The sequence below is a fragment of the Ciona intestinalis genome, chromosome 2, assembly GCF_000224145.3.
Source record: "Ciona intestinalis chromosome 2, KH, whole genome shotgun sequence".
Classification (NCBI taxonomy): Eukaryota; Metazoa; Chordata; class Ascidiacea; order Phlebobranchia; family Cionidae; genus Ciona; species Ciona intestinalis.
Window position 1 is genome coordinate 248,375 of NC_020167.2, and position 27,038 is coordinate 275,412.

Here is a 27,038-nt window from a genome sequence, read left to right on the forward strand (position 1 = left end):
TGTGATAAGGTGGGGTAAGATGGGACATGTTTATTCATTTTTTGCCCTTTTCTGTAGTCAACAAAACATATTCTCTAATCATACAACTAACCAAAGGCCAGCAAATCTATTAAAGCAAAGTTAATTGTTGAAAAAACTATTAAAAAATGTAGGAAACAGATCACACATAATTTGCAACTGACTAAAACATATGATGCTAGTTAGAATCCTCTTATTTGGTAGGCTTACTAGGCTAATGTCAGAATTTTTCCCATAGCAACACAGAGGATTAGTTGCTGGTACCAAGCAACTGACTAAGCGATAAATGCGCATGAATAAAAATAATATGACCTAAGGAAAATTGAATGTTAAAACCAGAACCATAACAAAAATATTGAAACCTTAAAAATATTACATTACCAGTACACAACATACAGATGTAAAGGTACACATAAAAATATATAATAAATGTCCCACCATTATAAAATTAGGCACTTGTCAAAAATGCCTAAGACTAACTTCTAAGTAAAAAATAAACAAATAAATTAAGAAACATAAGTCAAACTGTCTTAATGTTCACCGTATAAAAGCAAATAAAAGTTAAACATAGAAAATATAACCTGGAGTGCTCAGTTCCTTAAACTTACCAACCCAACCAACGCACCCAATCACATTAAACCCCACGCACATCCTACACGCACATTCATAGCAACCAAATCCTTTGAATGACACGCCCATGACGTCATGTCACACTGATCAGACGATCACGCCACTATTTACTCATGCGTGTCAAACAAATCTCTAGCACCATCTAGCTGTATTAAAAGTAATGTAAACATTTGACAATTTCGTAGAAATATTTTGTAATTTGATATTTATGAAATTTTGTTATAATTACTTAATGTATCAAAAGTGCAGTACATAATATAAAATTAAATGTTTGTATTAAAAGTTTTCACCGCAAACAAATGAAATGGAAGTTAAAAAGACATAATGGATAAAATATGTAAGGCTGAGTCTGTATATAAATATGTTGTAACAACACCGATAAAACAAAGACATTGGCCGTAGAACAGTATTGGCCTTTTGAAACGTCCCAGTATAAATGTTACATGAACAGTGGTAAGTATATACAGCCACAAGCTATACTAGTATTCACATATATATGTAGAGTAGGAAAATGGGACATGGGGTAAATTGGGAAACTTGTTTTATTTGTTTTTTAGAATCCCATATGGTCAGAAATTAAAATTATGTTTCCGAGTCATGCGGAGTAGGCTATTCCCCAGACTATATAATGCACGCCATAGTCCACTACCGTTTTTAACTGTATTAATCGTTAAATAGAAATAGTGGAATAAAAATTAAAATAAGGCTAATTTTTTTAATGCTCGGTAAATTACACTGGCCAAATTTATTAGTTAAATTTGTATATATAAAGTTTATTTGGTAAATAAGCTATAGTAAAGCCAGGTAAATTTGTTGGATTACACTCGAATGTGGAATAGTCTTATTATGAAAACAACTTTTTAATTTAGTCTCCAAATGGGTTGTCTAAAATCTATCAGTCACACAGAAAAAAAAACCTACAAGTTTTTTCGTTGCCCTGCCGAGCAACGATAAATCAAGTTAGACTTAGTTCATTCATATTACCAAAAAATATACGAAACGAAATTGTTTCATATATACTTTACTTTTACTGCAATGAATGGCAAACCAAATGACAGTTTGTCTCGTAGCAGAGATAGAGGTTGTCTTAGGTTTGCCGCTCTTACCTTGAACAATATGTGAATATTTTTTAATCAAATGTGCATATAACAGTTTACACAACCCATTTATGACTTCGGGTTGAGCACTAATCGTTACGTTTGTTTTGCACAAGGACACGCACCGTAATATCGGTAGCAACACTGATCCTAAAATCCGGTATTCCAAGGTGAAGAGACAATATACACCATTTATTTACAACTGTCACAAATGTACACTCATACATATAGCTGCTGGTACTGTGTGATAAGATGGGATACCGTTAGCAACCCAAATCGCATGTTTTTAAATGGGTAACAACGCTCTTTCAAGTCGCGGGGCTATACGGTTGTTCGAGTCGCGAAGCTACCGTAAATTTGTAAATAGTCTTTGTTTACTACCAAATGGAACGAAAAAAAAGCATAAAAACAAGTCCCATATTACCCCACCTTTGTACTTATACTTTATCTATCAAACACTCCATTATTTTCTTCTGCATACATCTGTTTATTGTTTAAACAACACGGCTAATAGGTTATATAACGGTTGATTTGTTTAGATTTCTCCATCAATCGGCTCTTCTTCCTCATCATGATGTTGAATGAGTTCTTGATCAGGATTCAACGTTTCTGTTTAAACATTTACACTTATTTGTCTTATAAAGAGACAAAAATGGCGCAACTATGCTGTTTTATGGACAATATAGTCTCACTCGAACACAAACATGCTATTGTTTTAATTGCCAAGGTACCTAGTTATACATTTCATTTGAAGACGCCGATATTATTTTTTAACAATTATTTCACAAAAACACCCTAGCCGTCTGTATTCACGACTTATTCGATCATAACAGAACATGAGGCCCATTAACACTGTCTTACTTTCCGATATAAGCTCATCCATTTCATCAAGCATCTTTTGAGCATTGTCTTCTCCGTATTCTTCCTTTAGATCCGATTCTATCTTCAACATCTCACGATTGTATGCACCCTGGTCCTGGGGGAAGCAAATTTTATATTTTTGTTTAAACCACAAAATGCAGCACACGATAAATAGGAGTCAAGATTGAATATATAGTGTAACATAAACATTCACCAGGTTATTATAAAACCAAATTTACATAAACATCAAACTCATGATGGTTGTGGTACAGTTGTTAGCTCGACTGCTTCTACAGTAATGAGGTTACGCTTATTAGGCTCTCGCTGCTGCGATTCATAGTGTATGTGTTCTTGTGCAAGCCACTTAACAACAATTGCTTTAACTCAGTGGTCACTTCACTATAACGTGGGTAATTTGTAAACGGACAGGAGGTATATGAAACGGAACATTCGTGTTACAAGTACATTCATTACCCAGCTATTACTGTTAGAATCTAAATAAGTTAAATTTATTCGTCTTACCTTATCTTTTAATTCACACAACTTTTTAAGACGTGAGTCTCCAAAATACTTCGCAATGCGAACCACGTGACCCGCCACCTTTCCTACTTTCCTGTGCATGGAAGTAGTTGAAGTTTAAAAGTGAATATATAGTTGATGTTAACATATAAAGACTAATATAACTTCCGCAACTATACAACGTATATACTAACTTCCACACGCGACGACGACGAGAAGACCTTCGGCGCTTCCAGGCATTAGAGTTGATAACCAAGATGCAACACACAACCAACAGCAGTTTCCAATTCATCTAAACAAAAAGCGCCATAACACACCATGTGACCGCAAGACAAGAATCTTAACTTACCTTTGCTTAAAAAGTAATTCTCGCAAAAGATCGAATTTATATTGCTCATATCAGAGATTGTTCTTCATCCAATGCTTGCATGTAAGTAACGATTCGTGCGTTATTTATACTCGTAGTCGACATGTAGGATGATGGTGGCTTCTAAAAAAGATTGATCGGTTATGTTTATTATTTCAAACTGTTGCATATAATCTTTGCGGATGCCTGACATGCATACGAGTTCCGTTGCTTATTATGTTAATCTCAATCAATCGGATGTTGTGATATCCTTATACAAAAGTTTATGACCTTACATAATATGTGTCAGATGCAATGTTTACCCTTGTTATTACCTGGGTAAAATACATTATAATTAACAAAAGTTTTGAACTAACGATAGTTCAGCAAGTCGAAACTGCAGTAAACCAACGACCCTATAATAACAAATCGTTGAAAACTTCAGACTGCAACCATTGACAAATTTAACTATAAAGGGTGGAAAAATGTAGCCGTTAGGTTGTTTTACTTACCGTCAAGTTCAATAGTTCAAGCGGGTAGCGGATCTAAAAGGTTTCGCTTAAAATGTATACCTAAAATAAGTTTTATTGTTTTGTATACTGTCCTGTAAAATATCGACATCAAACCTGCAGTGCCGATTTGATTGTCGCTGGTAAGGAATGAAAGAATGTAACTTACTTAACCTCGTGTGGCCGGAAAACGACAGTTGTTATAACACGGTTGTTCATACACCTCGTGCCAGCTTACGAGTTACTAAGTATGTTCCTTAGTGGGTGATTATTGTTTTGAATTTTTACCTTTTTTAATATATGGCTAATAATTTGGACAACCCATTAGTGTCCACTGGGTTGGAGTAATTGCCGTTAAGTGTCTTGCCCAAGGATACATACACCCACAATGGTAGCATCGACGAGCCTTGAGGCAATATAACCTCTGGGTTACAGTTATAGGCGCGCTATAACCACTTTGCCACGGCGAAAGACTGTTATTAACATACTATCGCTTTGTTGGGGATTAAATAAAAATATATACAGGAATGAACTATATTTTGGCTATAGGTAACAACAAGAACAAACGTTCAATCTGTAACATATGTATAAGGTTCTAAACTTTTATATAAGGATGTCACAACATCCGATTGATTGAGATTAACATAATAAGCAACGGAAACCACACATGACAGGCATCTTCTTAACCCTTGTTATAAAGAGTTTATGAAAAAATTAATGTAACTTCATCCTCACACACGGTTGTTCTATTTCATACACCTCGTGCCCTTTTCCGAGTTACCACATATGTGAATTTATGGAAGATTTATGTTCTATATGGCTTATAGGACAATACAAGACCACTGGTTTGCAGAAAGCGGCGTTAACTGTATCCCTCAAATCCGACCAGCATTTTAGCAGCGACGAGACTTGATCCCATCACCTCTGGGTTAGAGGAAGGATTGTTTATTACTGAGCCACGGCGCCGGTCACCTATAGTAGTTGAAACTAGATAGCCTTTCGTCATAAAAAAAACGACAAGTCAAGATTAAAAAAAATGTACATATATGTATTTTACAAACCTGGAAGGGCTTTATGTTGAATTTTAAACTTACATTATATACTGTTAACCTTGTTAATTGTTCTTGAAAATCGTTGATAATTGCCAAAAACACAATCAGAATATTTGGATATCAAATGCTAAAGCTGTCCCATCTTACTCTTCAGTACAATAATAACGAAAACTAAAAATTTGTATAGTAGGGTGGGGGAGATGGGACAGCTTATTTTTTTTGTTGTTTATATCTCAAATTAAAGTCATATTGACCCCCCTATTTTCTTTATGCTTATATCTCAGTGTTTTTTTTTCCCAAAAAAACTAGTTTTATGAGACAAAATCAAACTGTACGAAATATTCAAGGTTGTTTTATGAAGCTATGAAACTAGTTTAATCGTTCGCACACGCAAACTGAAAAAATCATTGCCTTTACTATGATTTAGCGAGCATTAAAAAATGGCACCTTACTATTTCGCATTTTTTTTACCTGTTCAAAGCATACTGTTTCTGTTTTAGATATTTTTTAATATTTAAAAACAGTAATCAGCTTTGACGGGCGTTTAATAAGGTCGTGATAATACTGTCAAATAATTCTGTAACCTTATCTTCCTGGTTATCATTAAATGGGGGTCCGTAAAAGAAAATTAAAAAAGAGTCTCGCCTGACAAAGCGTCCCATCTTCCCCCACCCTACTAGGTATATATAAAAAAGTGTAATATATATATTAACCTTACTTATGTTTTAACTTTTCGCTTGAACATAGCTACACTATTCTGACTTATATCTTTTCTCATATTAGTTAATTTTTACCCCCTCTTCATATTAAAATGTTCATAATGTCTCCTTGGTACCTGATGTTGGCTACTTTTTTCCTTAAAAATTATACTTCTAATTTGGACAACTCATGAGTGAGGAACAATTTGAAAGCAATTACTATTGAACTGTGTTAACTAACGCACGCCCCAGTGAAGTAAATATTTTATTCACTGTCGGTACTGCGGACCAATCTTCATTTACAACAAAACCTACCGAAGATAGAACATGAACTACGTTGCAACACACAGTTAAGTTGTATTAGCATTTGTACATAAGAGATTTGATACAATGACACTCGTACACAAACATTCATGGTAAAAATTTGATATATCTATTAAGTTATCAAATATTATTTGAATTAATGTGACTTGTTACTTTTAGTTAAGGCAGGAATTATCTTACATTACAGTTACAGCATACAAAGAAACAATACAGATATTTCATGAAACAATTAAGGTACAGCAGATATATTATAGAGAACAAAAATAAAGCGACAACATAAAAGAATATTTACAAAGTTTGTAGTTTGTTTATATTTGTAGATTTTTATTGTGCAAGATATAGTTTGTGGATATTCACATTTGTTTTGCTGGTAGTTTATTCAAATGACCGGTTGGTTAGAATAAGTGGAGCACACAAAGTCCACATGTAGATAGCGAAACAAATCCAACAAGAAGATATTTTGACCCACACAGCCGGCCATGTACTTTCCATTGTCTTGAAATCCATTCCAGGTCTGTATATGAAAAACACAAATACTTGATATAATATTATTTATTATGTTACTTCTGCTATATCAGGTATAATGTAATAAAAACTGTTTTAGCTTCTCCAGCATAACAATTTTCTCCTGCCATTCGACAATACACTTAATGAAAAGAACAAAAATAACGTTTTCATAACGGAAAAGTCAAAAGTCTATATTGAGATATAAATTACTTTATTCAACCACAGTGTGACGATAGTTTAAGGGAAGCGCGACAGATGTGATTCATGTGAAGCTTTCATTTTATAAACAAACATGAGTTCGATGGACAAAATGAAACTAACGTAGTGACCTTGCAACATCTGCTTTAACAAATCAAAAGCAACAAAATAATGTAATAATTTTACTGTTCAATTAAATTGATTCAAGGTTTTATAACACTCCTAATCATTACTTTATTAATACTTTCGCACCAAACTGTCATACTGGTGATTCAGGTTTTGCCACATAAATTAATGATGTCCTCTATGTTATGAATGTTTTATATCAACCAAGATGAAACATTCAAAATACCTAACACCTGTGTGTGTGTACCTACCTGTACCAGTTGGTCAATGTCATCATAATATATAAAGCTGCAAGAAAGAACATGAAGTGAAAGAATGAATAAGAGTAAGCAACTCCATTCTCTTCGTTATCATAAACTTGATGACCTTCTTCATTCTGCACAAGATTCTGCTTCAAAAAAAGGAAAAAGGTAATTAGCTGCATAGATTTTGTTTCAACATACTTTTTGTATTCAACTACTGATACACATATATGTAAACAAGCATGGACACCTCCTTAAAGACTTTTGTCTATAATTATTTATCTGATGAAAGGTTAACCATTGAAATAACAAGTTATGCTTACTAATTAGGAGAGTTACAAAAAAGATTATTGGTAAAGAATTGACTAAATGATTATTAACTTTATTTTATATAAATTTAAAGTTTAACATTCATGTAAATATTGTAGTATATTAACCTTGGTGTCATCTGTGTTATCATCATCAAGCATGACATTTTCATGTAAAGTGAGACGACCAACATTGTCTTGGGTTGATGATCTGATACTGTTATACAAAAGATTATTTTGATGCAATACATTGAGGTAATATGATAAGCAAGACACCCACACGAAGTGGCAACTATTTCAAGATACAGCAACAACTCCTACGTATTTCCACACAGCTTTAAATAACAAACTGTGCCAACAATTTTAAAATAGAAACAGCTACTTTATATTCAGACAAGCTAAACACATTGCTAATATTCCTAATTAAAATTATAAGCAGGTCAATTTTTATACAAAAAACATTTTTCTTTCTTTAGAATAAAATATTGAAATAGATTTTGTATGGATTATTTTTCCTCACTGTACCAAACTGCGAACACTTGTAGTTTGAAAGTATGTGGTTATGGGTGGAAACTTTTTTAACTGTGGGGAGGTAGTGATGATTTAACATGCAAAACAAATTTCACCATTATTTGTTTATAATATTTACAGAATAATGTAATATTAAACGTAATATTTTTATTTTTGTAATAATGTAATATTTTTGTAATATTAAAATTCCAGGGTTGGGATGTACACCACACCACTCGTGGTTTGTGGGCTGAAAATGTGATGTCTCACCTTGAGTACAAGACACAAACAAAGAAAACAAACAACCCGATAATGCTTTGTGCGTCCCACCACTGTGCAGTTGGAGGGGTGGGTGTCGTAGCAACCGATCCATTTATACTGATTGGAATCCCACCGCTGATTTTCTATCAGGAATCATAAAAACAATTAAATTAGATATTGACCATGCAAATTCATGACAGATCAACTATATTGCAGTAGATTGAAAATGTACCAATACATGTAAACTACTTGTATTACTAGACTGTTTTATCATAAACAATACACAGTGATTAGGAAAATAAGTTAAATATTACTTGTGCGATTGTTAGCAAGCCAGGATTGCAAGTTTTGTCGGGTTCATTGTTCATAGCAGACCATGTGAGATAGATGCAGTAAGCAGAAACGACTGACGCTTGTAGTAATCCACTGCGTGGTTGTGCTGAATATATGTTGGTTATTCTTTAACAGGCATAATGTATTATGTAATCATCCAATACAGGCATAACATAAGTAAAAAACTATATTACGTATTGTTTATAATGTAAGACAGCATTATTCAACTGTTTTGCAGGAACTAAATAAATATAAGGCACAAATTAATAGCAAAACTTTAACTTGAATTTTCAAAACCATTTTTAGTACACACTAAATTAATTTAAACAACTGATGATTTAAATTAATTTTGCCAGAGAAGTTGCAATAGTGAGAGTCTAAATTATATATTATTTACTACAATACAAATAAAAGTTTTTGAAAACCACAGAAACAACAAACAAAACCAAATGGCGGACCAAATGGGGTAGCAACAATTTAGGGGAACATTCTTACAAGTCATTAAAACTACATCTATGTCTTACCATCTTGTATTTTAGGAAGCACGGCGACGACTGAACAAACCACAGTCAGAATCAAAGTGAAACTGATGAAGAATTTGTTCAAAGCACAATCTCCCTGGAGAAGTAAGAAGTCATGTTTATACCATAAACAAAACATTAATTATCAAAAACCTTTAATATATTACACCACATTTATGAGGTGTTGCGCAAGACACTAAAAGACAATTTCTCTAACACAGTGGTACCTTAGATGTGTTGAGCAAATTTTCAGTTAAATCACCCCTGAGCATGCGGAAATAAACAATACAATACATATACTTACATTAGTATAGTAAACATAGAATAGCACAGTAGCTGTGATGCAAACCGCGTAGTTGAAGAAAGTTGCGATCAACAGAAGAATGGTCCAACATCTTGGAGAATCTGCCTCCTCACGTTTTTCCAACATGTAATCATTCCAAGAGTGAGCAAAGTCAACCAATAACACCAACTAAAATATTCAATATTAATGCAATTAAGTTTCGGAAACATGGGATATTACTCTTTTGTTTCTAAAAAATACGAGATGAAAGAAAAAGTATGAACATAAAAATAGAGAATAATATATTATTAGTGATGTTTCATGATCAAATGCAGTTTACAAAGTGTCAAGTGAACTATAGTTATAAAACTTTATATCTATGCAGACATTAACTGTATTTAGTTCAAATTACTTGCTACATATAGATAAACTGTATGCCTAACCTGTAAGAATAAAGTCTTATATAGAAACTCACTAAATCATATCCACATACAAAGCACACGAGATCCACACAAAAACATAAAATCAACCAAAAATAAATGAGTGAAAAGTAAACTGTTTTATAAAATTTTATAAAATGTCACTAAACAAAAAATTTACTATTGAATAAAAGAGGATATTTTTGAAATAAAGCAGGTTGCTAGTTAACTGTGGCTCTAAAATCAATATTTGAAAAGCAGAACAAATCAATAGTTGATGCACATTCTGTATTATAGTTTGACAAATAAAGAAAGGGATTCCTTACTTGAATTAGAATGAAACAGAAAGCTCCTGCCATTCCAATGTAATAGAATGCCACGCTAAAATCTCCACGTGGAATATAAAATGCACCAACTGTAATTCCAATCAGGGCCAAAAACTTAAACAACCAAAATCTAAAAACAAAGAATTATTTTAAAATGACGATGTAATTGTTAAAGGTGTTTAAGTATAAGTGATGGTGCCATAGGTAATCATCCAATGAACGAATTTGCATTAATTTTCAAAGCTTCATATTGTTTAAAAAGTAGGACAGGGTTTGGCTCTTCTAAGAAAGCAAACGGTCGAACACTAAAATATTTTTATTTAGTGTTTGCTTTGAACAGTCAAACCCTATAGTGGGTTCAAGAACAGACAAAACATGGGAAAATGTTGTTTGTTGCTTTGTACAATGAATCAACAGGACAAACAAACTGAATGTAAACAAACAGATATGAAGATAGTTACACAGCTCACCCATTGTGTACTTTTGCTCTTGGGTCTCGACTACTCTTCACATATAGCATTAGAATACAGAAGAAAGCAAAAAAAGCTGCTACACTGAAGCAAACTCTGGAATTAAATAAGTTAGTTTATAAAGGAATGGTCAATCTGTGTGTGTTGAAACAGTTTCAATTACGCTTTGTCACTATTTTGCTTTTTATACCAAGAAAATTGCAAAATTAGTATACTCAAATGTAATCTGAAGGCGCTATTTTCCACTCCAGCGGTTGGATTTTTGGTTTCGACATGAAAAAAAAATGCCCTAACAACTGCTTCAGAAATATATACATAACTTAATTAGCAAAGCATCAACAATTGATATAAATTAAAGGTTCCACCATAGCAACAACATTTAGTAAATTATTATTTCTGAACCATAATTTTTAATGATTATTTTCTTACATACATTTTTTTTATTTGACCTTTAACTTAAATAACCGAAAAAACATGTTTTATTGTTTGTGCAAAACCGTTTTATTTAGAAATGTTATTTATAAGGCTGTTTATTGCGAAAATTTAATAATAATGTATGACCAGCATACCCATTAGTAATGTTGTAAAACAACACTACGTTACAGATACTTCCTGTTAAATGACATCACATACACAACCTGTGCATGTATATGGCTTGACGGACCACAGGTTATAAAGAATATTCTTCAAAACATATTATACAAATTTAAAAATTTGAATTTTTATGTTGTCAAATTTAATTAATTTCACATTTTATGAGAAAATGAATTTCAAAATCACCTGTACACGGCCAGATAGCCAGCAAGCGAACCACAATCAACAAATCCTTTTATTGGATTAAAACTTTCCTCATTCTTGCAAAATGTTGGAATCTAAATTATGTTTAAAAATTAGAATGAAAATAAGCATTGGATAATGAGTTTTAAACAAATGTTTATTAGTTGTATAGATTTTTTTAAATTAACATACCAAAAGAATCTTTTTTATGTACAATCGATGAATAAATTAAAACAAACCAATCTTTTTACTTTTTTCAATTTTTCCTCCAAGCCAGGAATCAACATGAGGGAAGCGACAATTGTACCAAGGAAGAGAAACATAGCATAGACTATTCGTGTTGAAGTGGAGTTTTTACACGAAGGACAAGCTTTGCAGCACAAACTGCATGCAGCACTTCCACAACAGCATGCAAGCTGTAAACAAGTTTATTAAACATTATAAAGATAAAATTAAAAAATTTGAGTGAAACTATTACCTGCGCTGCACCACAAGTACCAAGGACTGCTCCCATTTCTTCACAAACGTAAACACAGATTTAAATTGACAAGTAGGTTTTATGTTAATCTAAAAACACAAACACAAGTTTGTTAGCATGTAACTATTTACATTACTTAAACAAATTCTGTTTAACTGCAAAAGCACGAATAAAATAAGCACACAAATATACATGAGCTGTAACAAAGCAACTTAAAAAATAATTATTAAAACCAAATGTTTACCATTTAAATTTAATTCATCAAAACAATCATAACATTGCATTTAACATTGCTCCAATTTCATACAATTGTTTAAAATACGAAATTGCACTGATGTAATAACAAATCAAACATGAATTTTTTAACTAAATTTGGAAAACTTGATGGCATGTGTGTTGGGCAGTATAAGCAACATGACTCTGAGATTGTATGTGACCTCGGTATGTGCACCATTTTACCAATGAGACTGGTTGTGACAGATGCTAATATATGACTTAATACTACAACCATGTGCACAGTCATGCTTGGGATCACAAAATTATGATATATTATGACCTAAAATAATTAATGTAACATTTAACTGTGGGCGGTTGCATTAAATAAAGTTAACATAATTAGGATTACTTAATGAGGAAGTATTTGCAGGCATAATCTATAGCACGGCTATACTTTGAACAAAATTTAAAAGATTGCAAAGCCTCCTATAAATTAAAATACTTGTAAAACAACATACATAATTTGAAAATTCAATATGTTAGTAATATAAGAATTAATATAACATCTGTATACTATGTAGTGTCGTAAAATAAGACATTTGGTTAAAACACTGACATATCAACTTGTTTAAGATTTAATGCGATTAACAGGTTTTTTATAACACAATAAATTACTTAAAAGCTGGGAAAAACACATAGTGACGATCATGCAGGACACAAAATAAAATAAATGAAATGTAATTTAACAACAATAAAGGACAAGGTTATATACAAGAATTTGGGTGGTTTTTGGTTAGCTGTACTGATTTGCCCAAGGCCTTTAAAAGATGTTCATCCATTTATTGATAATGGATAATAATAACAAACAATTTTTTCTGCTATAAATAATCCAATATGTTAGATTGAAGCTAAATAAAAACAGATAAAATGGCATTAATACTTATAAGATTGGTGTTATAACATTTAATAACATGTTGTGCACACTGCATGGGAACTAGCATGGTACTGTGAATAGTGAACACATGGGAACCGACACATCAAAGATTTTTGATTATTTGCATGCAGATAACAAACAATTATGCAGACATTTACATTAAATAGATTTAAATATTCGAGCCAATCTAAATTTAATACTTTTTAGTCTTAGTAATTTGTTTAAATTAATTCCAAAGTAAACATTGTGAATTCAACTTCTTTAAACAAGTATAAAAATATGTGAATGTGGCTGCAAGTGCAGATAGAATTTGTTGGGCAGTATACACATTACATATCACATTGTGTTGAGTGCTGCTAAAATATATTTACTCAACTTTAAAAATTGTAGATTGATAGAAAGTAAGTGTTATTTAGAGACACCATTCTCTTTTTTGTGTCAAGTTTGCAAGGACTTTTTGATAATAATGTTTGTTTCATCAGCACTGCTATCTGCTTCATCATAATCATCATAATATATCGGGCGGGCTAACCCCTCCTTATATACTCGCAGTATTGCATCACATACGAACTTAAACTGGCTTGGTGTTTGTATCATCATAGCACGCTGATCACGCATTGCTCGAGCAATTTCAATCGGATATACAGGCTGGTTTGCCTCAATTAAACACATGGCAGTTTCCATAGTAATTAATACACCAGTCCTTCCAATACCAGCACTGCAGTGAACAGTACTAGGAATGGCCATACCAACTCGATTCTGACGAACACGAAGCACAAAGTCAAGAAAATCACTGGAATCATCAGGCACGCCATGGTCCGGCCAAGCAATATACTGCATTTGTCTAATATCTCTTCCCTTGGTCAGATCATTACCATTCACTTCACCATCTTCATTACATTTGTACAGTTTAAAATCCCTGAACGCAAAGGAAGGTGTAACTTCTTCTGTTACTGATTCAATAATGAAGGGACCAAACTGAACACTTGTTCCACCATCAGGCCAATACTGATGACATTTCGGGCGCCCTCTTTCAACTACTGTGGTTAACATAACTATAAGTGTCGACTTCTGTTCCCATACCATCTCCCAAAAATCAAAACTTGTGTTTGGTAGTGGGCCTTGGCAAGCAATGTACCGGTTTGTCCAGTTATTCCCTGGAATAAACATGTTGACATAATTAGCATTGATGTAATCTGTATCCACAATACCATTCAATATAACACGAGTGCTGTCATAAGGAGAAATATCCCGATATCGATTTTTTGTTACATTCTGAGGAAGTCTTGCATCATTCATAGTAGCACCAGGCTTTTTTCTATACAGTGCATCAAACATATCGAGTATTTGACCGCTGTCCAACATATCTTCCAACCATTGCATGGATCGCTCAAGAAGAGCACCTTCATCATCATCTGCACCAACAACTTCCCCTACATCATCAGTAGATACTTCAACCTCATCTTCATCTGCTTGATTTTGTGGTCTCACAATCAGCACCAAGTGTCCAGTGTGATGCTCCCTTGTTGAACGGATAAACCGAACAACTTGTTCATGGGAGTGAGAGGAAATATCACGTCCGTTTATTTGTAGAACTTCATCCCCCTCATTTAAAGCAGGAGTGCACATGGCAGCAGGTGACCCAGCAGCAACTTTAGATACTAAAATTGGCATATTTTGATCAGCTCCTCCCTTAACATTAAAACCATAACGACCTTCTAAATCTGGTTTGATTCGAATAATAACCAAATCATCAGGAACTCCATTCATCTGACCACTTGACTGGTGAGGGAAGGGAACAGGGTTGGGAAGCATGTACGACTTTTCTGTGAGAGAAGTGAGGACACTGCTGGTTTCACTACCTGTGGTAAGCACAGACAACTCACTTGCAGCTGTTTCATCGGCCTCCCCAGCTGTTTCAGGTCTAATGTGAATCGTTCTATAAGATGCAGTTAGTGCTGGATCTCCAGTGTGATACTGTATTGGAATTTTGACGGGAGGTGGAATTTCACTGTTATTATTTGATTCATAATTAGCATTAACAAACAATTTTGGTTGTGAATGAGCAGACTGCATGCTGGCTTGTTGCTGATGGAGCATCACCATCATTTGTTCATCTGTCATCCCTGATTCACCAACACCATAATAAACTGAGGGTGGAGCACTTAATCTACGCGGAGCTTTATCTTCATTCCTACTCTCACCATTGCAGGCAAGTGACATGTTATCTTTGGATTTAGTTGAGGCAGCTCTGGTTCTTAAATATCGCTGACGTTGTGTCAAGTCATCAGTTGACTCATCATTTTCCCTGCCTTTACCTCGCCCACCTAAAGTAAGATAGCTGAAGAGATGTTTCTCCTGTCTTGCCATTTCATCCTCTTGTTCAGGTAATCCATCATTAGCAACATGTTGATGACCGCATGAACGACTCATACATCGATCCAAGCGATAGAAGGAGTGAAAATCAACACAACTTTTCCACAATCGTTTACAAGCCCTGTAGTTTTCCATATGAAAGCTGTGAATTGGTTCAATCGCATTAACTTCCTTTTTTGCTGCAGATCGCAGTTGGACATAAAACTGCTTTCTCTTGAAAGAAATCTTTACTATAGATGACCATCGAAACTCATTCTTTTTGAAGCCATTTTGATAAAGCAGCATCCCTGTTGAAGTCACGCCAACATCCAAATCTTCTTCATCATTATCTTTAGCACGATGCATTTCTATCCCGTACATTTCAAGTTTTTGTGACTTCTTAATAAAATAATATTCTGCTTGAGATGGGGAAAGTCCCCTGTGCATTTTATGCAAGTGAATTACTTGTGCTTCAAATTCCTCTGTTTGGTTCGGAATAAAACGGAATTCAGCAACATAATTTTTTTTATGTTCAGCACTGTTAAAATCTCCAAGTTCCGATTGAACTGCCAGCGCTGCAATAGAAGCAGCTTCTGACAAAGAACACTTAAGTCGTCTCTCAAGCAAGTCTAACTTGATTTGCATGAATAACTGGTAGCGGGTAAACTCATCTTTCATGGTTGATAGGTCAGTTGCGTAAAATTTGACACGGAAGAACAGAATGTATGGATAACCTCGCTTAAACTGTTTGCGAATGGATTTGGTTGGATCCAACCATCTCATTGTATCAGGGACATCGTTGGGAAACTGAAGGCCGAAGAATTTAATTTCAGTTACTCGTAAATGTTGGAACACAAGGTCTAGTAAGACTTGACCCCGATCGCGCTTGTTTACTTTAAACACTACTTCTGTGTGATCCAACAAAACAACCGAGATGTTTACGTTGGATTGTTTCTTTTCTTTTGCAGGTTCACGCACATTGTAAGTACCAGATCCCGTTAAAAGGTTACGAGAAACTGCAGGGCTTACTTCTTTTACAGCACTCATTCTCCAACTACGAGTCGGAAACTTTTATCCGAAACATTTGAATATATGCAGTCTTAATTTAGTCACTTTAATAACTCATCTATTGGAAACAAAATGTATTTATTCTCACAAATGTATTTATTCAATAATAACTAACATAACAAACATATGGGTTAATTAACATGTAAAGTGCTGTGATGGGATATATAACAAAAGGTTTTATTTAACTCTTCAAAGACAATAATAAAGAACAAGTTATTGAAACAAGAATAAATTCCACTTAACGTAATATAAAGTACAAACAAACGCACCCAGTTACACCGCACCTTAATCTTATATACAAATCTTTCTACTTTACACTAGTATACTTTATAAAGACACACACTTATTGTCTTCTTAAATTTGCTCCTTGATGCAGATATTGCAAAATCACAAGACAAGGAAATTAGTATACACCGCCGCTAGTGTTTGACATTTATTGTGAGAAATACTCCCCTTAATACTTTATTTTCTGTCGGAAAAGAAGTTTTGTGCACCTTAAAAATATAAACCGGAAATAACGACGTTTCTTTTGGGTATTGGAAATATTACTGAAGCTAAGTTTTAAAACCATGGTTTGTTGGCATCTTGGCTGTGTTGGTTTTGTATAGGCTACTTATACGTAATGAATGAATACACATACTTCATATTCGCGTGGCCGGAAAACGACAGTCGTAACACGGGTATTTCTACCCTTCGTGCAAGCGTACGAGTTACCATAAATGTTACTTAGTAGGTGGTTACTATTTTTTATGTATGGGCGATGATTTGGACAAACCATTAGTGACCCCTGGGTTGTAGCAATTACCGTAAACTATCTTGCCCCAGGACCATGGCGACCGCCGCCATGCCTAGGACACTTATACGGCCACAATGATAGCGCCGACGAGCCTTGAACCCATTACTTGTGGGTTATAGGTAGGCGTGCTTACCACTTTGCCATGTCACCGGATAAAATACCAAATTAAAGTTTTCGTTCAATGTTGTTGTCGTATATAATTGAATGCTATAACGAAGACACCGAGAGACCCACACGGTTAGATAGCCTTAATTCACCCCGTTATAAGACCATGAATGAATATAACTTACTTTATCTTCGCGTGTCCGAAAAACGACAATATATATCACGTGGGTTTAACACCCGTGCCAGCTTACGAGCTATCATGTTTGTTACTTTGTGGGTGATTTTTTTTATGTATCTGATAATTTGGACAACCCATTAGTGACCACTGGGTTGGAGCAGTTGCCGTTAAGTGTCTTGCCCGAGAACACATATGCCCACACTGGTAGCAGCGTCGAGTGAACCCATTACCTCTGGGTTACAGCATAGAATACTGAATTCTTTGGTTACAGGCAGGCGCGCTAACCACTATGTCACGGCGCCGGACTATAACACTACTTATTTTTTCTTTTCTCCCTACTCGCTCATAGGAATAGGTTGTTTGCTTTTCACTCGGCGTCTATGGTAACGCTTGATCTCGTGTAACAATGTGAGTACGCTTGGATAATACAGTAGCTACCAGTATCAGATTGCTTATCAGGTCAATTACTGTCACTGTGAGTGGCGAGTGAAAAGATTTAAAGCTTTGATTAAAGGATAATTAGAGCATATAGTAAGATGCACAAGACGGATAAAAAATTAGAATGGGCAGGCAGGCTAGCAGCGTTGTTATTAAACGACGCAACGGATACGCTTCGGTGGTTTCTATTGGAAAATTTACCGAGAAGCGGTAACTGCTGTGAATCAGATCTCAATAAAGTAAGCTGTGTTTTTGTGGTATAACGCTCACCACGGCACCTACTAGAGAAACTGCACTTACCGTGAAAGAATGAATGCAACTTATTTCACTAAACGCCCATGATGGTATAGCAGAGGCTTAAAACCGCCTGCTCTGCTGTGTCGGGTGAATTCTTCAGTATATATTTCTTACCAAATACTTTTAATACTGAACGGATCAAAGTAATACGTGTATTTATAACAGATACTGCAAGAAAACAAACAACTGTTCATTAAACTTCGGGATAACACGGAATCCACTAAGGTAATAAACAATGAGATGTTTGATATTTTATTCCCGGAAGATGGAAATGAAATAAATGTCGCTGATTTAGAAATCCAACTCATCTTCGTTTTAATCCGGTAATTTAGCCTACTAAAAAGAATATTATGAATTTTTTACTGATGCTCAGTGACTAATTTTAACTGATGATCCTTACCAAAATTTATATCCATGATGATGCGTTTTAACCACTGTCGTTTTACTGTTGTTTCCACTTTTTTGAACGTTAAGTTGCAAACTTTTATTGTGTGCATGTCATGTCTGCACATTTAAATTTTAGATTTTTATGTAAATTGCGTTCTCCGTCGTGGGATTGGTGGAATGTCGAACCACGTGATCATCAGACCAGTCCATTGTATGACGTCATCAGAGTTGTGAGATTCAAAGAACAAATAAAGAGTTTGGTTTCTAAATTTCCCAAATTTTTAGAAAAAAACAATAACTCTTGTTTTCAGGCATTGTTCATGATTATGACATAACAGAAGAAATTTTCCAATCTAAATGGTGCTATATTACGTCGATTTTAGATAAACTCGAATGCTATAAATTGTCCGCGAGACGTTGGAAAGATGACGTATTCGTTTCTGATGACGTCATATGTGTTTTTACCAAACTGACAGAAACCATGAGGTGGCATACTTTGGAACTCTCAGAACGAGATTTGATTTATCTAAATCAAAAGCAAAGTAGGATACTTAAACTTACCGAGGTGGGCATTAAGGGTTAACTTTAATGAACATCGTAGTATATAAATACATTTATGTGATAGGGATGCTTGAACGTGGAAACCTTTTCCGAGTTTATCGGGAAGTTTGGTCAACGGAGAAAATATAATTTGGCAAATTTGAACAATTCAAAACAGTTGAAAATGTTGGATGAAAAGCAAGAAACGTCACGCGTAATATCTGAAACTGAATTAGGTATTGCGGAAACTCTAAATTCTTGTTTGGTCAAACATAACGGGCAGTTACCATGCAAACAGGAAGCAGTGCATGGCCGAAGTAAGTTAACATTTTATCGTGATGGAATTTATTGTTTTTTTTACTGCGGTATAAACGCAGCATTTGGTGAATTAAAGATATACATATATCTAAATTTTTAGGTGAGCATCAACTGCTTAAATGTGGAATATCCAAAATATGCCCAGTGGAAATCGATGACAGCGTGTTCATTGGTGCCGGTCGAGGTATGTTAATTGCAACGTAACACAACCTTGCTGACAAAGATTTTTCCATTTTTACAAATATCTTGCTATCGTTTTAGAGGAAAATGAAAATGTTCAATCACTTCAAGCATTATTTCGTGAGTTCTACATATCTCGTAATAGTGAAGTAATGCCTATGGCGTCGCATCACAATATACGGGTAAAAATGGATGATGTACGAATCAACGTCGGTAAAATAGGAAGATCGCAAAATACGACAATAATTCGCGATGTCCCATTTTACCATCCGGAGATTAACACTTTGGAAAGTTGGAGGAATATGTTGAATGAAGAGAAACCTCTTAGGGTTTTGGTCGAAGGCGAATGGTCCTCCGGGAAAACAACTATGATGAGGAAGATAGCACATGATTGGGCTACAATTAATTCTACCCAACTAAAGGATTTTCAACTTGTGTGCTATGTCGATTTATCCACAGTTTGTGTTGATGAACCATATACGTCTCTAAGTGAATGTGTGGTGGATCAATGCGGTAAGTGCAACTTATTGGACGTAGTTATCTTTTGACATTTATGTTTCAGCATTGTATGGTGCCATGTCCTACAGTGATTAGCGGGCCTACCATTAACCTAGACCTTACAGTTTCAAAGCTTGTCGCTGCTATTACCCAGTGTATGTGGCCGTCTTTTTGAGCAAGACGTATTTAACAGCAATTGCCCCAACCCAGTTTGTATGGATTGTATATATTGTCAATCGTAGATTCAAAAATAATGATTATCCACAAAGTTACATACGTGGTAACTTGTACACGGACACTGGGTGCGAAAAACAGAACACCTGCGTTTAGCGTCTGTTTTTGACCAGTAACGCAGAAACAAATAAAATTCACCCATTGATCTAACTTTTTTTCGGATTCAGAAACATTTCAGCATTCAGCTTATTGTTATGATGATTTGGAGCAACATTTCATTGAAACCAACGGAGCTGGTACATTGTTGCTGCTCGATGGCGCAGAAAGGCTTCATGATGTCACCACTGACGCAATGTCGGAGATATGTGACGTCATCATTGGAGAACGATGGCGCTATATGTCTGTAATTATGACAACAGCTTTGTGTTCTTGTAACCTCATCAAAAGTGATTTAAACCAAAATGTTTATCACATCATTAACAAGTCAAAGTATCAATGGCAACGTTACGCAATGGTGACGTCATTAAATAGTGACGTCATAGCTCGTGTGAGAAATTACTTCCAAGAAGACAACGAAGTAGCAAACCCAGAGGTATGTTCGCAGCAATTTTTAAACTGCCTCAGAATATTCCAGCGTGATGTGTACGCGGACGTTATGGTGTCACCGACATTGCTCTACATGCTGGCACATTACTGGAGAACGAAACAAAAGGAAGCGAAACCGACGCTTCCAGAAAAATTAAGTGATGTCATACATTATATCTTTAAAAGGTTTGTTTAAATCTTTGTCATGTTCCTTTCCTCTGATACATACATCTTCGATTTAGCCACGAAATTTCAATGGACACATTTCGTCGGGAATTCTTTCGCAAAGTACTTGATCGAACGTTGGTTGGAGATAGCTGTAACCTATTCCAGGTTAAGTCCCTACAAGAACGCGATTGGAGTTCGCTACTTGAAGGTCCTGTCTTTCTTAAACACCAGACAGGCACCCAGATTAAAGGGATCAAATTTTCGCACGTGTTATACGAAAACTACGTCGCAGCAAGGTAATCAATTGACCATGTTATTGTCTGGTTATGTAGCTTATTTATACTCATACTGCGGGACAATAAAGACAGTCGTTATAACATAACTGTTCTGTTTCACGCGCCTCGTGTAACTCTTACCTATTTGTCTATATAGGTGTTTGGTTGATATGTGTAAAGATGACACAGGGCTCTGCATGAAAATGTTAACATCTCACATCTCATGCCTGTCCAGCGTCATGCGGTTACGTCATTTCCTTATTTTCTGTTGTTATTTGAACTCTGATGTTGGTGAAATCATTGTCAATTATTTATCTTCATTACTTGAGACTTTGAAAACATCGTTAGAAAACTCAGGTTGGATTAATTTATCTTCATGTGTTGCAGCCTGGGTAGCGCGTCTTCATAGTACAAGATTGCTATGTTAAAGACTCGAGGTTCGTCGCTTTAAGTACCGGCGTTAATTTGTGTCTTAATATGGACAAGACGTCGTGCTGGTTTATCACGGTTTATTCAAATTGTCAACCATACATTAGGAATGGCAATAAAAAACACCAAAAAGTAATATATTTTTAAATTGCAAGCGGGCACACTTATTAATGTGTTATAAGATAAAAATATAACGAACAAAAGCGTACAGTAGGTTGGGGGAAGATGGGACAACTTCTCATTATGTTTTTTCGTCCCACTTTGTAGTAAACAAAGAACATTCAATTAATTATAAAACCGTATCCATACGACTTCCACGGTGTCCCATCTTCCCCCACCCTACTATATATTACATTGTATCTGCTGATGGTAGTAGAATAGTTACAGAATGTGTAATGTTACATTTATATTCAATGTGACTCCTCCTTAGGTAAATACGAATCTCTACAAGAAGCCACAAAGAATATTTGTATTCAGTGTTTTCACGAGTTGCAGACCACACCTGCTACCACACAATTCCTCGCAACAATACAAGATTCTAAATCTGATTTTTCGGCCAATAAAAAACATGAACAAATTGATAGAATAGATGGTCGTGTTCTTAAATTGAGCGACGTTCGATTTTTATCTTACAGAACTCAGCAATCTCTTTTATATCTAACCAGTCAATGTAACCCAAAACTTTCACGATCTGGTATGGTCAGGTATTTGCTGGATTCTGACTTGTTTTGGATACGTTGTCTAAATTTACACGGAGCAAAAGGTCAACAGATGTTCTTAATTTCTCATATACTACGCAACTTGCCCTTCGTAGAAGAAGTTCATTTAACTGAAGTAAGAAACGTCACCGATGCCAACGTTGATCAGTTATGTGAAGGTATCGTCAGAAGTAGCCGTCACTCAATTCCAGCAATGCACATGTTTCGTTTTACTCTCCACGCAGCCTCGCAGTATCATCGGTGCCAAATAACGAGTTACTCAAATCTTGGTAAAGCCATTAAGTGCTTGATCTACCTCGATAAGTTAGAATTAACCATAGCAACAACGAAACTCCTTCTTTCATTATTTCAAGATAAAAACATTGATTCAGCGATTGATGGGGATCAATCCCGTGCTGACCCTGTGGTTCCAATAAGAAAACTCAACTTAGCAATGTTTGGTTTGAGTAAAGATGATTGCACTGAACTTACAAACAATTTAGAACGCTGCATCTTCATACAAGATATTGATGTTTCGAATAATGAGTTGAAATCTAGATTCGGGTGGATGTGCAAAAAGTTTTCTAATTTTCGTTGTCTTCAGGTAATATAACAATAATTTATTCATGTGATGGAGCAGAGGAGAGCAACACCCGTTATTACATGGGTGTACTGTTTTATACACCTCGTGCTGCTCGCTTACAAGCTACCACGTGTGTAACTTTATGGTTAATTGTTGTTGTGGTGAATGGCTAACAATTTAAACAACCCATAAGGGACCATTCGATTGCCATAGTGGGGACTCTAGCCTTAATCTAGTGACAATGAGGTTAAAATTGTCGTATTGAAATAACAATGATGTTAAACTTTCAGAAATTGAATGTGAGTTCAGCTTGTCTTACACCATCAAGTGTTGTACAGCTTGCGCACGCTCTCTGCCGGCCGGAAATAGCAAACAGTTTGCTGCATTTAGACGTCAGTCATAACAATGTACAATGTAAAGATTCAATGGGTGAATTAACAAATACAATCAAAGTCTTACCTCGACTTGAATATCTAGACCTAAGTAACAATTATGTTGGCGACACATCTGCATGCTCGTTAGCACATGGTCTTGGAGTGAATGGGGCTGTTGAGATACTGAAGTTGGATTGGGTTCAAATCGGCAATGTTGCATTCTCAGCACTTCGCTACCACTTGGCCGATTCCAACTTAAAGGAACTATCGTTGGAGGGGAATTACCTAGGCTGCGAATCGAACGACTGTTTCATTCATTATTGTGAAGGTATATAGTGACGTGTACTATGGAGGGGGCGGGGTGTATGATGGACGCCGTTAGCACGTAATATCCCACATTTCCCAATCGTATTTTTAACAATTAACAGCACCCGTATATAATTCTGTAAACATGCTTTGTTGACTAAATTACTCCATCCTATACAATATATTTGTTATAACAATGTGGTAAGCATCTGACATTCTATACCTTTGCAGCATCGGCGGATTGTGTGGGAAAAGAAATGTTTCCTAACTTAACTTCGTTAAACCTTTCAGGTGGCTTGTTTAGATGTTTTCTTATTTTTAACATTCATGTGCTTTTAATTGTGGTTGAAAGTTAGGGTTAGAAAAGAAGCCTTGCTTATTAGTTTAGTTTTATAGTACAAGCTTCATGAAATGAATTAATATTGAATCAAGTCTGTGTGATTGTTTTACGTCTATGACTTTTATGGAGTCCTAAACTAAATATTCAACTGCACGTTTAGGTATCAGCGCCAACCTTGCCACCAAACCATCTCATGGTTCAGCTCTTGCATTGGGCAGGTTCATAGATTCAGCACATAATTTGGAATCTATAGATTTACGTCACGTCTTTTTGCAAACAGAACATCTGATAGACATTCTAAACAGGTGTACTCATCACACAAAGTTTAAGAACTTACGGTAAGTGAATATGATGGCCCACTTTACAGGCCATGCTCGAACACGAGCCATAAAATTCAGTTTAATAAGTTGGAGTAAGATGATCCGTGTTATTTTTTTTGTCGACCCCTTTTGTCGGAAAACAAAAATAGTTACAGACCAACATAACCGTATTCCCCACGGCCCTTCTTGTTGTATAAGTATTGCTAAAAGAGAACTATTTAAAAAAAATATGATTAGAAAATAATATGTATTATGTGCTAACAGTATTGAACTTACTCCCACAGTACTATATGATAAAGTGAACTATATAAACAGGTTAAATAAACCTTAACCAACAGTTCGTTTCAGAATTAGTCAATCATTATGTGGTTTGACCGAAGAAGAAGCCTCGAAGTGGAAATGTTTAAAGTTGGTTCCATGAGACTTCAACATATACAACATGCAATGGATAAACCACAACATTTATCTTGCTTCTCTCCGTCTTCCACGAGCCGAAGGATAATTGTGATGGCAGCTGACATTAATAAGTGGTGGATGGAATGAACAAAAGCATAATTCCAACTGTTTAGAGAATAATATCCCGCAATTACAACATGCTAGGTTTTATAAGCATTGGTATAGTTCTACATTAAACATATTGATGTTGTTAAAATCATACAGCGTCAATAGTTCGATCAATAAAAGTATAACGTTTTACCTGTTTTGAAAAACACAAAGTAGAAGTAGAGAAACAGCTCCAAGTGCAAACGATGGTAAAATTATCTTCAACCATTTCTCTTTATCCGGATATAAAGCCTTGGATCGGTACATTTCTTGACCCTGTGTTTGAAACGCGATAATAAACGAATGAATGTAACTTGCGTGCCTTATACTCGCGTGGCGGGGAAACGACATTATAATACGGGTAATCTGTTTCATACAGCACCTTATGCCCGCCTTTTGGTAGGTAAAATCGTTTTTTTGTAGGGTGATTGTTTCTGTATTTATAGCTAACAATTTAAACAGCTCACAAGTAATTACTGGGAGCAATATTGGCGTTAATTTTCGGGAACCTTTTTTTAAAAAATATGGAACGCTTCACGATTTTGCGTGTCTGAACCTCTGAACCAGATGCCGGTGCGCTAACTATTGTGCCACCGGCCGGGTTAAAATACGTGACGTGGTCTCCTTTATGTACACAAATCGCCATTCAACATTCAAACGTAGAAACCAAAAATTTGCTACAAACCCAGGATATCGCAAGCAGTAGGCCGCCAGTTATTAGTGGACCAGCATAAACACCAGGTCCTTCATTTTCCTGGAATATCCTCACGCCAATAAGCAAGCCACCACATACCACAGCTGAGTGCCTGTAATGCGGTTATTTCAAAATTGGGCTAAGCGAAAGTACAATGTTTCGCTTCTACAATTCTGTATGGTAGTGGGGATATATGGGCAAATTTTCATTCCCCTTATTCTTGCCCAATTTCGTAATAAAAGAACATTTTTAGAACTATATAACCGTAACTCTGTGGACCACCTACAGTGGTAGCAGCAAATAAAAACAATCGATTACTACAGTTTATACTAAATCACCCTTAAAATACATAAACGGGTTAATTAGTAAGAAGGTATACGAGGTGTATGAAACAGAACCCCCGTTTTATAACGACTGTCGTTGTCCCGCCACCCTGGAGTAAAATAAGTTATATTTTTCCCTAGAACTAACAACTTACTTTCGATCATCGGTATATCTTGTTAATTGTGTAAGTGTGGAGTATATCGATAGCACTAGTCCATACGTGGAGAAGAATGTCAAAAGCTTTTTTCCCATCAAGCAAAACAGAAGAGACAACAATGGAGTTGTGCAGAGGTGGAAAAACTGCGGTTTAAACGTAACCCCCCAATTAACAACTCTCTCCTTACCACGGCGGAAAATGCTTTATTAAAAACAAATAAGAGATATATAACTAGCAAAGTAGCCTAGGTTTCGTCATTTGTGATCGCGTAGTAATAGTATACTCACTTCATTATATTATGATATAGTATAGTAGGTATAGAATGGATTCGTAAACAGTATGTTTATAGCTTCCCTTTAACCCAAAACCCTCTGGCTCTCTTTTCTATGTCAAACCACATAATATTGTGCTTTAAAGTTTTCCTTTATAAATAACTACAATGTCACACAGCACTATTTTTACATTGTTGCACTTTATACTTTGATTTATTTTAAATTGACCACTGTGAAACACCATAACTCCCAATTTTTTACTTTTGTATCATTTGCATGGTCCGACTTTTACTTTATTGCAGCATGTACATTCACTATCACCATAATTTGTTGCACATTATTTCAGTGTTCACACCGACATGAGTACTATTACTTGGCAAGCCGTTGGCACACTTGTGTTTTGTTTGTTTAATTTCCTAATTATCCTTGTGCCGGCCCTAATAGAACTCTGTCCATCAAGCTACTATTTTTGTAGCTCACATCATTATTGTTATATAACACACATATGCATGTCACTCAGTCTTGCTCATTTTTTATATATATTTTTTTATTTTTTTTTATTTATTCAATTCTGTTGATTGTCTCTTCTTTTTAATATTTGTTTATATATTTTTTCCTTACTTTTTCATCTTATTCTTCCTAACTTTTCAATTCCAAAGCAAACCTTAAACAG

General features: G+C 35.2%; 5 protein-coding genes across 19 annotated transcripts in view; 1 reads left to right on the plus strand and 4 right to left on the minus strand.

Moving 5' to 3' along the window:
- Positions 1 to 2,233: 2,233 nt before the first annotated feature.
- On the minus strand, positions 2,234 to 3,592 carry LOC100181827. The gene is made up of 5 exons (XM_002125213.4): positions 3,475 to 3,592; positions 3,320 to 3,417; positions 3,129 to 3,219; positions 2,607 to 2,721; positions 2,234 to 2,354 (listed from the first exon to the last, which is right to left on the minus strand). The coding sequence occupies exons 2-5, from the start codon at positions 3,415 to 3,417 to the stop codon at positions 2,281 to 2,283; spliced, it is 378 nt and encodes a 125-aa protein (XP_002125249.1). The 5' UTR covers positions 3,475 to 3,592; the 3' UTR covers positions 2,234 to 2,280.
- A 2,471-nt stretch (positions 3,593 to 6,063) lies between these two features.
- Positions 6,064 to 11,904, minus strand: LOC104265369 (serine incorporator 1-like). Of its 2 annotated transcripts, none has more exons than XM_009859226.3 (12): positions 11,814 to 11,904; positions 11,587 to 11,751; positions 11,339 to 11,430; positions 10,559 to 10,654; positions 10,089 to 10,218; positions 9,365 to 9,532; positions 9,064 to 9,157; positions 8,521 to 8,645; positions 8,216 to 8,349; positions 7,565 to 7,652; positions 7,137 to 7,273; positions 6,064 to 6,568 (listed from the first exon to the last, which is right to left on the minus strand). In XM_009859226.3, exons 1-12 carry the CDS (start codon positions 11,847 to 11,849, stop codon positions 6,430 to 6,432), a joined length of 1,404 nt encoding a protein of 467 aa, XP_009857528.1. In that variant the 5' UTR covers positions 11,850 to 11,904; the 3' UTR covers positions 6,064 to 6,429. The 2 variants fall into 2 exon arrangements, with proteins under 2 accessions (XP_009857528.1, XP_009857527.1); XM_009859225.3 differs by having other exon boundaries at positions 7,137 to 7,276.
- ptp (tyrosine phosphatase) lies at positions 11,902 to 16,427 on the minus strand. Its single transcript, NM_001032438.1, is given in 1 exon segment — positions 11,902 to 16,427. A coding segment is annotated over 1 exon segment (2,964 nt). The 5' UTR covers positions 16,366 to 16,427; the 3' UTR covers positions 11,902 to 13,401.
- Positions 16,428 to 17,746: 1,319 nt separating this feature from the next.
- Positions 17,747 to 25,231, plus strand: LOC100179518. Of its 14 annotated transcripts, none has more exons than XM_026839787.1 (16): positions 17,747 to 18,142; positions 18,366 to 18,523; positions 18,724 to 18,842; positions 18,899 to 19,152; positions 19,213 to 19,444; positions 19,546 to 19,629; positions 19,707 to 20,138; positions 20,525 to 21,068; positions 21,125 to 21,346; positions 21,483 to 21,682; positions 22,185 to 23,056; positions 23,326 to 23,449; positions 23,513 to 23,737; positions 23,947 to 24,006; positions 24,216 to 24,393; positions 24,724 to 25,231. In XM_026839787.1, the coding sequence occupies exons 1-16, from the start codon at positions 18,002 to 18,004 to the stop codon at positions 24,794 to 24,796; spliced, it is 3,918 nt and encodes a 1,305-aa protein (XP_026695588.1). In that variant the 5' UTR covers positions 17,747 to 18,001; the 3' UTR covers positions 24,797 to 25,231. The 14 variants fall into 14 exon arrangements, with proteins under 14 accessions (XP_026695588.1, XP_026695591.1, XP_026695596.1 ...); XM_026839790.1 differs by having other exon boundaries at positions 22,185 to 22,742; positions 22,956 to 23,056; positions 23,326 to 23,737; XM_026839795.1 differs by having other exon boundaries at positions 22,185 to 22,631; positions 22,956 to 23,056; positions 23,326 to 23,737.
- Positions 24,801 to 27,038, minus strand: part of LOC108951017 (protein myomaker-like) — a 75,815-nt gene continuing 73,577 nt past the window's right edge. The window contains exons 2-5 of the mRNA XM_018817418.2: positions 26,091 to 26,236; positions 25,604 to 25,724; positions 25,073 to 25,194; positions 24,801 to 24,936 (exon numbers count right to left, since the gene is read on the minus strand). Of these exons, the coding sequence (XP_018672963.1) occupies positions 24,801 to 24,936; positions 25,073 to 25,194; positions 25,604 to 25,724; positions 26,091 to 26,236 (525 nt within the window). The remainder of the gene's footprint in view (positions 24,937 to 25,072; positions 25,195 to 25,603; positions 25,725 to 26,090; positions 26,237 to 27,038) is intronic.

Bases quoted from the DNA above. Each gene is read 5' to 3' on its own strand.
- LOC100181827 (XM_002125213.4), bottom strand. From the start codon at position 3,417: ATGAATTGGAAACTGCTGTTGGTTGTGTGTTGCATCTTGGTTATCAAC. The intron at 3,220-3,319 runs GTTAGTATATAC...TTCCATGCACAG, and splicing joins CGTCGTCGTCGCGTGTGGAA to GAAAGTAGGAAAGGTGGCGG. The intron at 2,355-2,606 runs GTAAGACAGTGT...ATGTTTAAACAG, and splicing joins GGATGAGCTTATATCGGAAA to AAACGTTGAATCCTGATCAA.
- LOC104265369 (XM_009859225.3), bottom strand. From the start codon at position 11,849: ATGGGAGCAGTCCTTGGTACTTGTGGTGCAGCGCAG. The intron at 10,219-10,558 runs GTGAGCTGTGTA...CTTTGTTTTTAG, and splicing joins AGAGCAAAAGTACACAATGG to ATTTTGGTTGTTTAAGTTTT. The intron at 9,158-9,364 runs GTAAGTATATGT...TTACTTCTCCAG, and splicing joins TCTATGTTTACTATACTAAT to GGAGATTGTGCTTTGAACAA.
- LOC100179518 (XM_002120031.4), top strand. From the start codon at position 18,002: ATGCACAAGACGGATAAAAAATTAGAATGGGCAGGCAGGCTAGCAGCG. The intron at 18,143-18,365 runs GTAAGCTGTGTT...TATTTATAACAG, and splicing joins GTGAATCAGATCTCAATAAA to ATACTGCAAGAAAACAAACA. The intron at 23,738-23,946 runs GTATATAGTGAC...ATACCTTTGCAG, and splicing joins TTTCATTCATTATTGTGAAG to CATCGGCGGATTGTGTGGGA.